The sequence below is a fragment of the Mustela lutreola genome, chromosome 3 (genome assembly GCF_030435805.1).
Source record: "Mustela lutreola isolate mMusLut2 chromosome 3, mMusLut2.pri, whole genome shotgun sequence".
In the NCBI taxonomy this organism is placed as follows: Eukaryota; Metazoa; Chordata; class Mammalia; order Carnivora; family Mustelidae; genus Mustela; species Mustela lutreola.
The window spans coordinates 106,327,233-106,344,661 of NC_081292.1; the positions used below are offsets into that span (position 1 = coordinate 106,327,233).

Below are 17,429 nucleotides of genomic sequence, written 5' to 3' on the forward strand. Positions count from 1 at the left end.
TGCAGCTTACATTCTTGTGGAAAAGGCAATCAATGAACAAAAATAAAAAGTACCGCGATTTGCAATGCAAAGTGAAATGAGAAAACGAGAGCCTGGGAAGGAGGCGGAGAGTGCCTGATCCGGGGTCCCTAACGTTCAAGCGCAGGGCAGCCACTCCCCAGCCGCGCGGCCACGGTGGGGACCCAATTGGACGGAGTCAAGGACGCCTCGCGGCGGAAACGCGGGAGGTCGTCCGGCCCGTGAGGGTCACCTGGGCCCCACCCTTGGGGGCGAGAGAAGAGGCGGGGCCCCAGTCCTAGTCCGCGCCGCCCTCTCCCGTCCCGCAGCGGAGAGGCACGCTCGCTCCCGGGAAGGGCGCGCGGGAGCGGGTCCGCCAGGTGCGCCGCCTCAGGAGGCCCCCGCCCCGCCGCGCGGCCCGAGGGGGTGGGGCCGGCCGTGGCCCCGCCCCCAGGCCGTCCATAAATGCGCCGGGCCGGTGCGGCTTCCGAGCGCGGCTTCCCGGAGACTGGGCGAGGTCGGCGGGGCCTGCGGCTGTTTCGCTGTCACGCGTGGGGCGCGGCGGACGCGGAGCTGCAACCATGCTGTTCTGGCACACGCAGCCCGAGCACTACAACCAGCACAACTCCGGCAGCTACCTGCGGTAAGGGCCGCGCAGCCGGGACTGGACGGGGCGCGGTCGGACGTCCCGGGGCGGGGCGGGAGCCCCAGGGTCCCGGGTCCGGGTCCCCAGCGCCCTCTCTGCGTTCCGCGCCGGCCCCCTCCGCCCCCCGGCTATCAGCCTTCGGGGGACTAGAAGGGACATCCCCCAGGGACCCGCCTAGGGAGGGACCCCGGGGGCACCCGTCCTCTCCTGACCACCCTGTCGGGCGCGGAGCACACACCTGCTTTCCGCAGCTTCCCGTCCGGTCCGCCAACCCCCGTCTCTCTTCTCCCGGCTCGCTTCGGAGGAGAGAAAACTTTTGCCATCAGTCCAGTGCCCGTCGCGGGGAGGTCTAGCTCCTGCTCTTTGCCCCTCTCTGCCCTAGTCCCTCTCCGAGCCGCACGCCCTCTCCGGTGTCCTTGGGCGGGCCGAGGGGGGCGAGTGAGTGGCGAGGGCCGACCTTGCGCTTCAGCTCTGCGGGCCGGCGGGCGGGGGCTCGGAAGGACAGCGTGCCCCCTCCCTCCAGGTGGTCTTGGATACTTGTATTGGCCTGGGGCCCGCCCCTTTATTGCCCTTGATGGAAATCTTTCTTCTTCTGCAGGGACTTGACTAGTGCTCTTCAAAGGGAAAAGTAAGTCCTGCTTGTTTTTCAAAGTTCTGTCGTCTCCCCTTTAAGGAAGTCGGAGCCCCGTTAGCTTCAGTTCCTGGAGGATTGTTTTTCCTTGTTCTGCAGCTGGCTGGGCACTAATGGGCAGTCATTTCATTTACTGAACTCGCCTGAACCAGCTTTAGCCTGTCTTTATTTCCATCCTAGTCACAGTTTACGAAATGTGCCTAATTTTAACCCAAAGGGCATTTGGTATGGACTCAGAAAGTAAATCGTGAGGTGGAAGGAATCACTGGTGCGAAAGCCCCGAAGTGAGAGCCGTTCTGAGTGCCCCCACCATCTTTTTTTCCTTCCTAAGAGGTTCCCACTCAGATTTAGCAGTACATGTCATTTGGAAATCCTGGCTTCTGATAAGTAATGTGTCCCCTAGTCCACTCTGAAGACTTCCTCCTTCCAGAAGCAGAGAAATGATTGGATTTAATTGATGTGTCCTCTCCTTTTCATTCATGGGCCTGAGTAATAGGAGGTGGCATAAGTCTCAGTCGTAATTAAGGAATGATGGCCTTCCCTGCAGACCATAGAAATGTCAACCAGAGGGAAGCTACCCCTGGGGGATGTCAGAACTTCAAGGGGCAGAAGTTAGTCTCTGCAGAAAATTGTGTCGGTTCACCTGCATGAAATGCTACAGTGGGGTCCGTTTTTATTGTACTGTGTGAAGGTTTGTGGTTGTGGTTTTGCCTAAATTTTAGGTTGTGGCCATTAAATATGTTGCCATATCTTAAAAAATGATTCTGAAGGTGACCTTGAGTGGAATGTGAGTGCATTTAAAACTTCCTGGATACTTAAAATGTCATCCCATTAGGGAATAGTTCTCCCCTTGTATGGGAGGTGCTTCTGCTTCTGAAATGGAAATTGGTCTCTGGAATTCCTTAGATACCTTTTTAGGATTTTGGTATTGTTTCAGGGTTTGGACGGTGGGTGGCAATTGGGGTGAAAGGTGCCAGAAAGCCATACACATTTAGGGACCATGGATAAGGAAACATTTGGTCCATGCTATTTAAAAAAAGAAAAAAAAATTCATGTCTTGGAAACTGGGGTTTTCATCCCTTTAGAGGCTGACCTTAGTGAAGGCTAAAGTGAGGGTCAGTTAATACGCCAGTGGTTCCCCCAACTCTAGAGTGAGAGTCGTTGACCTTTTCCTTGGTTTATATATTTTATTTTCGGTGATCTCCTTACCCTGAAATCTCTGCAAGTTGTCTCCTGTTACCCACATAGTGGCCTTCACTCCTTTCTTTCCTTTTTCTGTTTGATGTTCTTGCGACTTTTACTCCTTGGCAAATAAGGATGCCAGGCTTGAAAGAAATTACTGTTAAGTGATGGTTGTTTCCACCCCTACTTTTCTTTCTCTCTCTTTTCTTTTTTCTTTCTTTGTTCCTTTCTTTCTTTCTTTTTTAATTTAAAGGCAGCAGTCCATGGCATATTAACTTAACACGGTCTGGGCAAACATGAAATTATGCAACCCCCAGGTGAGTAGGCCTGCCTGCCTCTCCCGTGTTCCTAGATAACCACTTGGGCTGGGAGTGTGCACCAGTGTGGCAAAAGGAAGGGGCAGTGTGAGGGGAGCCGAGATGGCACTGCTCCTGTCTTTGGGCCAGGGATGGTAGGCAGGGGCAGGCCCCCACACAGAGTTTCCAGGTGTGCTCCAAGCCGGAGTTGCACTTCTGAGAATTGTTTGGGATTGCTGGGGTGTGTGCTGGGTTTGTGTTTTAGAGACTACTGGTTAATTGTGTTGTAAGAGGAACAGACTGTACCAGTGACTCCTGTTTATATAGTGCAGTGGGGTCGGTGATTCTGATTCATAACTGGGGACACTGAGAGGGAGGAGGGTTATCAAGATAAGGGGACCAGGACTTTCGAGGCATCTGTTTCTACACTGCTTGTAATACAGAGGTCTTAAACAAAAGCCTTTTCTTTTCTTTTTTTTAAAGATTTTATTTATTTATTTATTTGACAGAGAGAGATCACAAGTAGGTAGAGAGGCAGGCAGAGAGAGAGAGAGGAGGAAGCAGGCTCCCTGCTGAGCAGAGAGCCCGATGCAGGACTCGAGCCCAGGACCCTGAGATCATGACCTGAGCCGAAGGCAGTGGCTTTACCCACTGAGCCACCCAGGCGCCCCACAAAAGCCTTTTCTGCTCACAAGTCATTCCTGTTCTCAGGAATTTCCTTAAAAATTTTTTTTTTATTTTTTAAAGTTTTCTTTTTTTTAAATGTATTTACTTGACAGACAGATCACAAGTAGGTAGAGAGGTAGGCAGAGAGGGAGGAGGAAGCAGCCTCCCTGCTGAGCAAAGCCAGGTGCAGGCTTGATCCCAGGACCCTGAGATCATGACCTGAGCTGAAGGTAGAGGCTTTAACCCACTGAGCCACCCAGGCGCCCCAGGAATTTCTTCTAACCTTGCAAGGGCTTTTAAAAAAAGTTCATCTAGAAACAACTCCTAGGTTGGTGTGAGGCTTTTTTTTTTTTTTTTTTTTTTTTTTTGGGCTATGGTGGGGAGTATTCAGAGGTGGAGGAAAAGTATCTCTGAGCATCTTGATACTTTGCATGTGAATAAGAAAACAATTAAATCCAAGGGCTTTACACCTTGTTTTGCATTTCGGAGATACTAGTATGACCATTAAAATCAGGATTATGAGCTAACTCTACCCCCACCTTTTTTTTTTTTTGAAGATTGTAGGTGGTGGGCTGTCACAGCCCAGTGAGCGAAATATATTTTCATAGTTTACAGAGAGCCCTGAGGACAGGATTGAATTGGTCTGAGAAGCCGCCAAGGAGTAGAAGAGTTTACTTAAAAAAAATGAAAACTTCTGTTCAGATTTCTAAGCTGAGAGCAGGACTACATAATGAGCAGTCTCTTGTGGATGGAAACCACGTGGCATTTCAGGTTCACTCCATTGCTGCCAGGCCCTTTGTCACAGAGACTTCTTTAATTTGTAGATACCAGATAACTTTGCATTTTTGCCTCCTTGATTTGATTCAGTAAATCTCTGGAGGGCCCTTGAGTGAAAAACAGAATCTTCAGGGGATGGATAGACGTGGTTTGAAAGGAGCATCCTGGTTCTGGGGGCACTGGTGTTGCATGAGGTCTGGGGGCACTGGTGTTGCATGAGGTCTGGGACGGCCCCCCGCGCCCCCTCCTCCACAAGCACGCTGCCATGGGTTTCGGTGTGTTGCCCTCGACGCCCCAGGTCAGGACCCACTTCTCTGACTTGGCTGTCTGTCTCTGCGCCTGGGCTCTGTGGGGCTCTGCTCCTGGGGCTCCATGGGGCTCTGCACCTGACTGCTCCCTCCTGTGTGTTGCAGCGATGTGCTCGCTTTGCCCATCTTCAAGCAAGAGGAGCCCCAGCTGTCCCCCGAGAACGACGCTCGCCTGCCGCCTCTGCAGTACGTGTTGTGCGCGGCCACGTCCCCTGCCGTGAAGCTGCACGAGGAGACTCTGACCTATCTCAACCAAGGTAGTGGTCGCCATGCTGGGGCCACCTGCCAGCAGGAGTGGAGAGTTGACCTGGATGATGATGTGTGGGGGGCTCCTTACCTGATCATGGTGGGGTTAGCTGGGAAGGAGACTGCGTGTCCCAGAGATTCTGTGTCCCAGTGGGGACACTTCCCTGAGCCTCTGCGTCCTTGTCTGAAAAGTGGACGTCTCAGCTGTAGAGGCCCTCAGGCCAGCCGTGGGTAATGGAGATAATAGTTCTTGCATGGGCCCTCCACGGGGCAGAGGCTCCGTGACCAGCAGCAGTTGTTAGAATTGCTGTTGACTGTGACCATAACCGGTGTCCTTTCCTGGATGTGGATGGAGCACCCTAGGTACAGGAGGTCTGTTATGTCTCCCAGAGCTGCAGCAGGCAGCGGTGGGAAGGTCGGCCCATCCTCAGGCAGCTTGGGGGCTGGGTTCCATGTGCACCCACGCAGAAGCCCCATGGGGCGGTGGATATAGGATATAGGACCACCCACCGTGTCTTCACACAAGAGGCACTGGCTTTGCTTTTTGAATCTCCATCCTAGCACTGCCTCACACCAGGACTTGGAGCTGCCTTTCTTTTTACTCTGTACTGAGGTGTTTGTGTAAACTGAGGAATGTGATTTTGTGACATTTGAAAGAATGCAGCTGTTCCAAGTGCCTGCTATGAGAATGGCTGTTCAGTTGGTGATTCCCTTTATCAGGACACGCGGATCAGTGTCCTCCTAACAGATGGCGTTTTTGTGGTTTCTGTGTGATCGTGTGGATGTGTTTATGCACTTCCTTCCCAGGTCACCTCGTAGACGCTCTGGCATCAAGTGGCTTAATTGCCCCCGTGTTTTTAAACAGGCAGAGCAAAGGGGCAGGGGGACAGTGGTTCGCTTTGTAGGGTCGTGCTGAGTTGTAGGGAAGTTGCCGCGTGGGAGCAGTTTGGCTGGCGCCTTTCTGTAGGACATGGAGGCCCTCCTTCAGAGAGCACGCCGGGGCTGGAAATCCAGCTGGATCATCAGGCTTGTCCTCTGTGGGCTGGCGGCCTTCTAAGCAGGGAACCAGCTCTGAGGTAGCAGGTGGCTCTGCGTCCTCCTGGGGATGAATCAGCCCCCTCCCATGGTTGGCATGGCCCAGCAGAAGGGCAGGTGGCTCTGTGGCCACAGCTACTGGCCAAGCCCACACTTGGTTAGCAGTGGGGCCCCTGACTCGGGCCCTGTGGCTCTGTGGCTCTGTGGCTCTGTGCCCCTGTGCCTCTGTGCCTCTGTGCCTCTGTGCCTCTGTGTGTGTCTATGGAGCAGCGTCCAGTGGGGACCCCTGACTCAGGCCCTGTGGAGGAGTGCCTCTGTGGCTCTGTGGCTCTGTGCGTGTCTATGGAGCAGAGTCGGCTGTTGTCTTTCTGGGTCACAGGAGGTCACATGTACCAAGTTGTGGAGCTTTGCTTATCTCTCTGGGCCTGTGCTTTTTTGCCTAAAGGTAGCTTGAAGAAATGGGCTGATGCTCACAGATCACTGAGCTCCGAGGTCTTGTTCGTGGCCCGGTCCTGTGGTGCTGAGGAGTGAGTGAGTGGTCTGGGGCTCCGTGGCTTGCGGGGGGCACTGAGTGTGCACCCACCTCCACCTCCTGTCTCCTCTGCAAGGCCTTTGCCTGCTTGGCCTGCCTTCCCTGCCTGCATTCCACCTCTCCTCCTTGTAATCCGCCAACCTTGGACCATGTGTGACAGTCCTCACGCTAAACCTTTTAAGAGTTTCTCCTTTGCTCAGTATAGAAAAGTTGCAACAGAGGAAAAGAGTTGCCTTATGGTCTTAACCACCCTTTGTCAGTTTGGTGTATTTACTTTAGATATTTTTTAAGTTGCATTTTCCTGATCATTGAAGTAACATGCTCATTATGGTTGATTTAGACATGTGTAAGAAAGAAGATGAGAAGGGAAAAAAATTGAAATCTCTTCTGATTTCACCTGAGGACCATTGCTAACCTGATTTCCACATATATTTGTATGTACGTCTTTTTGAACTGATCTTGCTCCAGACGCATGTTGTCTTTTCATTTATTAGATTTGTGAGCTTTTCTCATTTCACTCAAAATGCCTTGAGAACTTAAATTTTTTTAATGGGTGCACAGTATCCCATGGTATAGGTTTCTGTGGCTTTCTCCAGCATCATGGGAAGGACACTTAGCTTTGAGTTGTTGTCTTTGTGTAAAATATTTTTTAAAAAATAATAATAAATTACCTTCGAAGTGGGATTACTGGACTGAAGGCTTTGGACGCATTTTTACCAAAATGCCTTCTCAGCAGAATGCCCCAGCTCATGTGCTGTGGTTTTCAAAAACTCGCATGTATCAACCAATGTGGTCAAATATTCTAAAATAGGTTTCTTGATCTTCTAAATTTCTCTGTCAAATAATGTTCATGTTCTTTGCCCATTTTTCTGTTGAGATGTTTGTATCTTGTTGATTGTAAGAGCACACCATATATGAAGAGTTATCAACCTTTTAGTTGCTGTGTGTTATAGACATTTTTCTTTGTTGGTTGCTGGTCATTTAACTATATTTTTTGTGTGATAACTGTATTCGTACTGTAGGATCTATGTCATGACATTTTTCTGTGTAAAAATTTGAAATGTCTTAGAAAATCTTTTTTTTAAAAAATATTTTATTTATTTGACAGACAGTGAAAGCAGGAGCACAAGGGGGAGTGGGAGAGGAAGAAGCAGGCTTCCTGCCGAACAGGGAGCCTAGTGCGGGGCTTGGACCCTAGGATCATGACCTGAGCAGAAGGCAGATGCTTAGGGAGCGACTGAGCCACCTAGTGCCCCTAAAATCTTCCTGTCTTTTAAAAATAGTTTTTCTTCTATTCTAAGAATATGTGCCCACCGTAGAATTGCTTAGTAGTTTCCTAAATTTCATTTCATCGTTTCTAAATTTTAACATTGAAGTGCGTTTGGGATGTTTTTGTGAAACTTAGTAATTAGGTACTTAGTGATACTTTGAATTATTATTACATAATATATATGTATTTATATACATAACAGTATAAAAATATAAATATTTCAGCTTTACCAGTGAGATTTATCCTGTCATGTTGCATTTGGAATTTACGATGTGATATAAAGGTTTAACTTTATTTTTCTAAATAGTTAATCCACTAGTTATTGCCTAGTTTATCCTTTTCTCACTGGCTTAAAATGCTTCTTTGGAACATGGAAAAAAGCGGTCTTCTCAAGTATTAGTCCAGAAACGTGTAGAGTTATTTTGTCCTGTAACCCTGATACTCATTGGTTCTTGCTCCATTTCACATTGAACTGTTCGTGAGACTTGGAAATTGTTTCCCTATTCAAGTGTAGGAGTTCCTATCATCATTTTTCTTAGCTAATCTCAATCATACATTCTTTAAAAATGGATTTTATAATCATTCAGTCTCCTTTGTATACCTTTTTTTACATTGGTGAGATCATATGCTTCATGAAATTGTTTCTTGATTTCATTAAATACTAGTTTTCTAATATTTTCTTTTTTTTTTTGGTTTCAGATAAAAAAAGTTTTTTTTTAAGATTTTATTTATTTGAGAGAGAGGAAGGGAGAGAGAGAGGGTATGAGCAGGGGAAAGGGGAGGGGGAAAAAGGAAGAGGGAGGGGGTAGAAGGAGATGGAGAAACAGGGAGCCAGCCTTGGGGCTCCATCCCAGGAGCCTGGGAGCATGGGATCAGGACTTGATCTGAAGGCAGCCACTTAACCAACTGAGCCGCCCAGCTGCCTCATTTTCCGTTATTATTTAATTATTTATTTTTAAAGATTTTACTTACTTATTTGAGAGAGAGAGAATGAGAGAGGGGGAGAGCATGGGAAAGGGGAGGGTCAGAGGGAGAAGCAGGCTCACGAGGGACTCGATCCCTCGACTTGAGGATCATGACCCGGGCTGAAGGCAGTCGCCCAACCAACTGAGTCATCCAGCTGCCCCTTTTCTGTCATTATTAAAACTGCTTTACTGTCATTTTAAAATGTCTTCATATTATTTTGCTATTTCTTTTTGTTATTTAGGAGAGCGTAGTGGCAGTAACTGCTTGGAAGAAAATACCCAATGTAATTAATGTCTGTCTCTCATAATAATAGAATGGAAACTCTATGAGCCCAGAGCCCTGTCAGTCTTTTTTTAAACATTGTATCCCCAGCATTAAGCTTGGTGCTTTGACACTGAAGTAGGTGCTCTATAGATAATTCAGAAAATTAAACAGTAGGCGTGACTTATTTTATTTCCATTTTATTTTTTTCCTCTCCTTCCTTTTTGTTATTATTTGTAATGCTGAACTGAATATCTTTTTCAGCTTATCTTATTTAAGGTACCAGTACTTCTATGTCATACGACAAATGGTCATTGATGCAGTTGAAAACAAGAGTTTTATCACATCAATCAAAACCTTTTTGGTTAATTGAAGAGTTAGCTGTTAATAGTATTTGGTTTTTTATTGCATTGGCTCTATGATGTCTATTATACTATTTCTATGAGGCCCTGCCATATCTTCTTCCTTGTAATGGTGTTTTAAAAGTTCTGTGAAAACATGAGGGGGTGTTCTGTAAGACCCTTGAAACCATGGGATGTTCACTTCTCAGTGCAGAGTCAGGCCAGTGCGTTATCTCAAGCCCAGTGGTGAAAACCGTGTGTAAAACAAAGTATGTCCTCTTCTTTGCACATAGAGTCCTAAGGAATGGGTGGCCGGCCCACTGTTGCGTGGAGGTCTGCAAAGTCCCAGAGCAACCTTTTTGTCATTGGCCAGATCTTTCCTGAAAGCTGGAGCCTGCAGGAAGGGCTGGAAGTGTGCCGTGGGGGAGGAGTCAGGGAGAAGAGAGAAAAGAGAACCCCAGGCAATCTGTGTGGGGAATTCTGGCTGGAGATAAGGAACAGCTTCCTAAGAATGGCTTTTTACGCAGGAAGCTTTTGGTATCTCCTTCCAAAGGATTCTGGGATCTTAAATGTAGTCATGGATTCTTTCAGAAATCTTACTTTCATTCATTCATGGAATGAAACTTCTGTCCTTTGGAAGGAGAGGATGGTTTAGTGAGAAGAAAAGCCACAAGCGAAAGCAAGAATGCAGTCGGTCTGTGTGTGTGCGCGCGCGCGCGCGCCCAGAGAGTGGGGTGGGGTGGTGGGAAATGGGGGTGCAGTTAAGCATCTTCTGTCCAGAGAACCCTAAGTGGTTTAGGATGGCTGAGGTTCAGGGAACGCAAAAAGTGTGAATGGTGTGGCTGGAGTGGTAGACCAGATGGTTAAGGGCCCCAGCTGCCTTGCTGAGGCTGAGCTCTTGGGCAGCCACCTAGGCAAGTCACTTAGCCTCTCAGTGTCTTCCATTTGTCGTTTGTAATATGGAGGAAATAAGATCTCTATAGAGTAAATGCTGCTGTGGAGTAAAATGGCTTAATGCCTGGAGAACACCAAAAATGGTGTCCAGCACATAGGAAGAAGTCACAAATTGGCCATTATTAATAATAAAGTAGACCCTTTTTGTCTTGTCTTGTTTACTTTAATGCCCTATATATGTATGTTTGGAAGTTAAGAAGGTTATCAAATTGGGACTTTGAAATTTTTTACTGTTTTTACCCTTTTCCTAATTCAAAGATTAACAACACAGGGTTGATTCTAGAACTAAGAATACCTTTTGGAACTGCAAGGTTGTAGCTCTGGGACAGATTAAAGCCAGGAAGGCCTTCTGAACCTTCCTATTCTCCATTCACTCTACAAGATAATGGACAGAACTGGGAGAAGACGTTTACTACACAGGCTGTTAAAATACTGTCTTTAACTTTGTGGACCTTTCTCTGTTGATGGGAGCTGTTTCATTGGGATTGCTTTGCTTGGATCCTCAGCCAAGTAAAGCTTTGTGCAAGGACCTCAGCCTTTCGTGTGATCCTTTGTTTGGCCCTGTAGAATTTATGCTTTCTGATAGTCTCTCTTGAATAATGATCTCAAAAGGCATTATTCCCATTTTACAGATAGGCTGAGAGAGGTGAAATCTGCTTTTCTCTTCTCTGTCTTGCAATTAGGTGAGCCTAGGGAGTGGTTGAATAGTGTGATGTGATAACAAACGGAGTTCTGGAAGGGGAGATACTTTTTCCCCCCTGCTGGGCATTTCTGGGAGCCGTGCCTGTTCCCTGCTACTTCTCACGCAGTTCTGAGGGTGGATGAGGAAGATAACTGAAGGACTGGAGCGGGTAGAAAATGCCTCCTTAAACAGAAAACTTTAATCAGTTGCCTTACCCCCTCCCTCCCGGCACACCCTCCACCCACAGTGACCTGAGGGAATGGTCAGAGAGATAAGAACTCAGGGCAGGGACATCCTGTCTTCCTGCTCCCAGGCCAGGACAGACGGCTGCTGCCTTTTTACCAGCTCCTATTCCCTGGAAGTCACTTAATCTCTAGAAGCCTCAGATTCCTCATGTAGGGAATTGGGATGTTTCATTTGTGTGTTGCCTTGAGAATCAAGTGAGTAACAAGTGTTCGGCAGGGAGTAAGCCCAGTTAAGGTTGCCTCCTCTCCCCAGTTATATCCATGACTTTGAATTTAAGGGCTGAGGCAAAGGGTTACATGTTACACTCTCTCGATAGCTGACGTTTTCTTTCCAGATTAATTTTTAGCCTGAAGTTTGGGAATATAAACCGAGTAAGCCTAGTGATCCTTAAATACATTATTATTTTTTTAAATGCTTTTTCCCCCTTCTTTTCCTGAGTAAAAAAGTGGCACATTCTTGAATTCCAAAGGAATTGTACTCTATGAAGTTTTACATAATCTCACTTCCCAGATTTTTCTTAGTTCTACATTAACCCACATATGTTTAATTGTATACAGGCATACGTACTTAATAGAAATGTGTGTGCTCCCCCCCAACCTGGCACACGCAAGAGTGGGGCAGGGAAGGGGCAGAAGAAGAGGGAGAAACCCAAGCAGGCTCCATGTTCAGCATGGAGCCCTGCTTCAGGTCTCAATCTCGCAACCCCGAGATCATGACCTCAGCTGAAATCAAGAATCAGGTGCTTAACCAGCTGAACCACCCAGGTGGTCCATGCCCCTTTCTTTTTTTTTTTTTTTTTAAACTTGTTTTAATTTTGTAAAAATTTTATTTTTATTTCTGGAGTTTTTCTTTTTAAAATTTAAATTCAGTTTATTAACATATAATGTATTACTGGTTTCAGAGGTAGAGTTCAGTGATTCATCAGTCTTCTAGAATACCCAGTGCTCATTATATCATGTGCCCTCTTTAATGTCCATCACCCAGTTACCCCTCCCCCCACTACCCCCTTCTCCTCCAGCAACCCCTCAGTTTGTTTCCTATGATTAAGAGTCACTTGTGGGGCTCCTGGGTGGCTCAGTGGGTTGGAGCCTCTGCCTTCAGCTCAGGTCATGATCCTGTGGTCCTGGGATCAAGTACCACATGGGGCTCTCTACTCAGCAGGGAGCCTGCTTCCCCCTCTCTCTCTGCCTGCCTCTCTGCCTACTTGTGATCTCGTCTGTCAAATAAATAAATAAAATCTTTTAAAAACAAATTAAACAAAAGTCACTTGTGGTTTGTCTCCCCTGATTTCATCTTGTTTTATTTTTCCTCTTGTATGCTATGATCCTGTTTTGTTTCTTAAATTCCACATATGAGTGAGAACATACAATTGTCTCTCTTTGATTGACTTGTTTCACTCAGCATAATAACCTCTGGTTCCATCCATGTTGTTGGCAGATGGCAAGATTTCCATATTTGATGGCTGCATAGTATTCCATTATCTTTATATCTATCTATCTATCTATCTATATAGATTCACATCTTTATCCATTCATCTGTTGATGGACATCTAGGTTCTTTCCATAGTTCGGCTATTGTGGACATTGCTGCTATAAACATTCGGGTGCACATGCCCCTTCAGATCACTACATCTGTATCTTTGGGGTAAATACCCAGTAGTGCAATTGCTGGGTCATAGGGTAGCTCTATTTTCAACTTTTTGAGGAACCTCCATGCTGTTTTCCAGAGTGGCCGCACCAGCTTGCATTCCCACCAACAGTGTAGGAGGGTTCCCCTTTCTTCGAATCCTCTTCAACACCTTTGTTTCCTGACCTAAGAAATGGGGTCATACTATATATTTTCAGCAACTTACATACTCTCTTCCTTACAAAACTGAAAAGCAAAAGTTGATCTAACTAGTTACATTATGGTCCATTGTGTGAGTGTCCTGTAATTTGTTCTGTTGAGGAACATTATGCTTGTTTCCATTTTTTTTTTCTTCCAGAATTAACCCAGCACTCCACTGAACTTGCATGTCCACATATATTGTGCTTAAGCAAGGGCGAGAATATCTGCAGGATAAATATCTAGAAATGTAATTGCTAGTACAACATTTTGATAGATCCTACCATATTGCCCTGCAATGAAGGTGTACTTACTAGTACTTTTACAAACAGTAAGTATTAAGTAATTATTTATTTCCTCCTGCCTTATCATGTAGTCCTCCTTTCTTCCACACCTGAAATATGCAGTCCTTGAAGGCAGAGACCTGTTCACTGCCATTCCTAGCTCAGTGCCCAGCGAATGTGACTTGTGTGAATGAATGAGGAAATGTCTTTACCTTTGCCAAAACCTTCTAAGAGAAAACCTTAAAGTGCTGGGGAAAGTTCAGGGTATTCCTGTTGTAGTTTCATTTCCTTGGTGATATTGAATATATAGGTATATATTTTTTAAAGATTTTGTTTTTTATTCCCAATTTAAAGATTTTGTTTGTCAGAGAGAGCTAGCACAAGCAGGCAGAGAGGCAGGCATAGAGGCAGAGACAGAAGCCTCCCCGCTGAGCAGGGAACCCGATGCGGGACTGGATCCCAGGACTCTGGGATCATGACCTGAGCCGAAGACAGTGGCTTAACTGACTGAGCCACCCAGGTGCCCTTGAATATAAATAATTTTTATGTTATTTGGTTATTACTGTTCTGTTTGCTTTTCATGTGATACATCTATTTTTCAGGTGAGATTTTTATCCTTGTTTATTTGTATAGGCTCTTTTCATATTTGAGATGATGTGTTAGAAATATTTTTCCGGCACCTGAATGTCTCAGGACATTGAATGGCTGGCTGACTCTTGGTTTTGGCTGAGGGCATGATCTTGGCGTCCTGGGATCTAGCCTCCCTGCAGGGCTCAACCCTCAGCAGGGAGTCTGCTGGAGATTCCCTTTTCCCCTCGCCCTGCATGCACACACAAGCGCTCTCAAATCTTTTTTTTTTTTTTTTTAGGATTTTATTCATTTATTTGAGAGGGAGAGAGAGGGAGAAAGGGCACGAGCAGGGGAAGAGAGAGGAGAGGCAGAAGGAGAAACAGATTCTGCTCTGCATGGGGATTCTCACACTGGGCTCATCCAGGGACCTTGAGATCCTGACCTGACCTGAGCAGAGGCAGATGCTTAACCGACTGAGCCACCCAGGTGGCCCTCAAATAAACAAATCTTTTAAAAAAACTTTTCCCTTTGTTTTCATTTACTTCATTCATTTGCTTGTTCTTTTATACAGTGTAGGTTTTAATAATTTTTATGGGATCAGGTTATTGGATTTTGCCTTGATTTCTTTTTGTGTTTTCTCATGTCCCTCATGTCCCATATGGATGGGAAAGGCCTTCTCTACTTTAGGATTTTAATTTATTCACCTGTTTTTTTAAAGAAATGTTTTGCCCAAGTGTTTGGCACTTTGGCCTTCATGTTGGATGTAAGGAATGAAGGGGGAATCCCCCCTCTCTTCATCACATTGTCCCACCTTAACTGATTGAATGTGGAACCTTCCTATAGTAGAACACTAGGCAGCTGGGAAAAGCACAGGGCAGATCCTTGTGTCCATCAAAGATACCTAGCATGTGTTGTTAAATTGAAAAAAGTCTGTCTCCTTCTTGGTAACATCAGTTTGGATGACACTATTATTGATCCTTTCTTTGAAACTTGGTGGCAGATAAAAAATCGGGAATTTTCGATTCAGTTGTGCCCCGGTTCTGGTTCTGGCTCTGTAGGCTTCTTTCCCAGCTCACTGAACCTGTTGTCAGCCCGTGTTTTCTGTGGAAGGCCTAACACCAGCTTTGGGGGGTGTTTTGGGAATTAAATGAAATACTTGCTGCTATTTTTTGTTTGTTTTTGCTACACAAGGTCATTTTATTTTGGGTACATAAAATTTAGAAATGTTTAATCAGCAAAGAATTTTATAAATGGCATGGTCACACAGGTTAAAAAAACCAAAAAACAAAAAACACCAAAATAAGGAACAAATACTTTCCCAAATGTTAGTTCTTCATGATTCATCTGTGAATGACTAAACTAATAAAAATACTAATAAGTGAGCCAGCCAGGAGTGTGGTTGCTGATTGGATTTTTTTTGTTGTTTGTTTGTTTGATTTTCCAACTAACGAACATTTATTGAACTGAATATGAGGTTAGTTGTACAGATTGCTTTATCTCAGCTCACAGCATAGAGAAAGGATTTTTGGTGTTTCAGAGGTCCCCTGGTTATATCAGACTTGAATGGACCATTAATTAACATGTAACGTTTACACAGTCTGATTCCAGAGCGTCCAATGAACTGGGAATGATATATTCACAAGAATTATGTTAGGGGTACCTGGGTAGTTTCAGTTAGCTCAGTGCCTGCCTTCAGCTCAGGTCAGGATCCCAGGGTCCTGGGATGGGGCCCTGTGTTGGGTTCCCTCTGCCTCTCCACAGCCTCCCCCACCTGTGCACTGTCTCTGAAATAATTCTTTAAACAAAACAAGAATGATGTTAATACCGTCCGTATTCTGGAAGCACCGTATCAGAAATGAGAACAGTGCAGCCTCATGTTGGGGACACACTTAAAGGACTTAGGGCTCAGTCAGAGCGAATTGGGAGTGGGAAGATGGCTCAGATGCCATGCTTGCAGGGGCTCAGAGGATGGCCCTGCGGGTCCATTCTGCCCTGCACCCTGGGTCCCACCTTCCTCGCTGACCCCACTAGCTCCGGAGGGGGACGATGCTGGGGGATGGCCAAATCCATTTACAATGCAGGTTTTCTTGTTTTTCAGGCACTGTGAGGCCAACAGATAAGGAGACAATTGCCATTGAAAGATAGCGTGTTTGTCCCTGCCCTCCAGAGGAGGGGGCACCCCCCATGCAGGGCTCCACAGGGAAGTACCAGGGTGGGTTGAGAGGCAGAGAGATTGAGGGGGAAACTTGGACTAGAGCCTCTATTGTGCCCAGGGGAAGGAGAGAGGGTGAGGCTGAGCAAAGAGGCCTAGGAATGGCTCAGGGGCCTAGGGCTTGTCCCATTGGTCCCTGGCCCTGCAGTTGTTCAGGTGGGGACAGGGTGGGCTAAAGCCCTTGGAGGAGGCGGTGTGGTGAGGTGTCTTGTGGTGTCTTGTCTGACTGGTTGATTTGCATATGAAAGGAACACTTGCTCTGTCCTCTGGGGTCAGCGAGGAGGCCCCAGAGGACAGAGCAAGGTCCATTTAATAGGTGACCTTGGGCGCCGCCCTGGGCTGCCTGTGGAAGAGCGGTTGCCAAGGAGCTCCTTGGAAAAAGCTACCTCTTGGACTTGAATTCAATCATTCATTTTCTTCCAGGAGGGAGCTTTCTCTGTCTGCACAACCACCAGCCCATTTGCTGAGCTGTTGGCGCATGTGAGCTGATCCACCATGGATTTCTCCAGGTCTCTGACTGTCTTCCTACAGGAGCCTGACCCTTCTTGTGCACCTAGGGAAGCTGGCCTGGTTCTCAGCAGCATGTGCCCCTCCCCATGGTTCTCTGCAGAGTGCATGTGAGGGTGTTGGGGCAGCTGGAGCTCTCCCAGGTCCTGTGGTGTGTTGTCGTGCCTCCCTCCCCACCCCATTTCCACACTGCAGGCAGATGCTTTGAACTGCACACGCTAAGTGCGCGGTTTTCATGATGTCCCTCATGAAGTACTCGGGGTTTTCTCTCTCTAGACCGTTTAGGGAAACGTTGTTAATAGCGTCGTTGAGTTTCTTCAAAATGACCTCTGATCATCTTGGTATCTGTTTTCTGACTTTCTGCTGGATGCCGCATTGCTGTCATTCCTGTAATCTTTTCTCTAAGGAGGGGGGGATCATCTCAGAGATTGTAGCTGGCTCCCTTTATCATCCCTCTTCTGTTCTCTGAGTGTGTGGGTTTGTGGTCACTTTTTTATTTTATTTATTTTTTATTTTTTTTAAGATTTTATTTGTAGAGAGAGAGTGCAGGAGTGCATGAGGCTGTGTGGGGGTTGGGGGGGGGGTGAGGGCCAGAGGGAGATGGAGAAGCAGGGGAAGGAAGACATAGGGCTCCATCCCAGGACTCCAGGATCCTGACCTAAGTGGAAGGCAGATGCTTAGCTGATTGAGCCACCCAGGTGCCCCTCCCTTTTTTTGTTAAAGGTTTATTTTATTTGAGAGAAAGAGCTCTCAAGTGCATGGGGGTTGGGGGGTAGGGGAAGGGGAGGGGCAGAGGGAGAGAGAATCTCAGTCAGACTCCCTCCCTGAGCAAGAAGCCCCATGTGGGGCTGGATCCCTCAACCCTGAGATCATGGCCTGAGCCAAAACCAAGAGTCAGATGCTGAACCCACTGAGCCACCCAGGCTTTATTCTTTCTGCTGCCCTCTTTTCTCTTCTTTAGCATCTCTGTGGGCAAGGATGCTTTTGGCTTTCCTG

At 46.7% G+C, this 17,429-nt stretch overlaps 1 protein-coding gene across 2 annotated transcripts in view; it reads left to right on the forward strand.

The window, feature by feature from the left end:
• Positions 1–433: 433 nt before the first annotated feature.
• Positions 434–17,429, forward strand: part of TFCP2L1 (transcription factor CP2 like 1) — a 63,768-nt gene continuing 46,772 nt past the window's right edge. Inside the window, exons 1-3 of one of the 2 annotated variants that reach the window (XM_059166610.1) lie at positions 434–640; positions 1,242–1,271; positions 4,609–4,760. In XM_059166610.1, coding sequence (XP_059022593.1) covers positions 579–640; positions 1,242–1,271; positions 4,609–4,760 — 244 coding nt within the window. In that variant the 5' untranslated portion in view covers positions 434–578. The remainder of the gene's footprint in view (positions 641–1,241; positions 1,272–4,608; positions 4,761–17,429) is intronic. The other variant, XM_059166611.1, reaches the window with a different exon arrangement.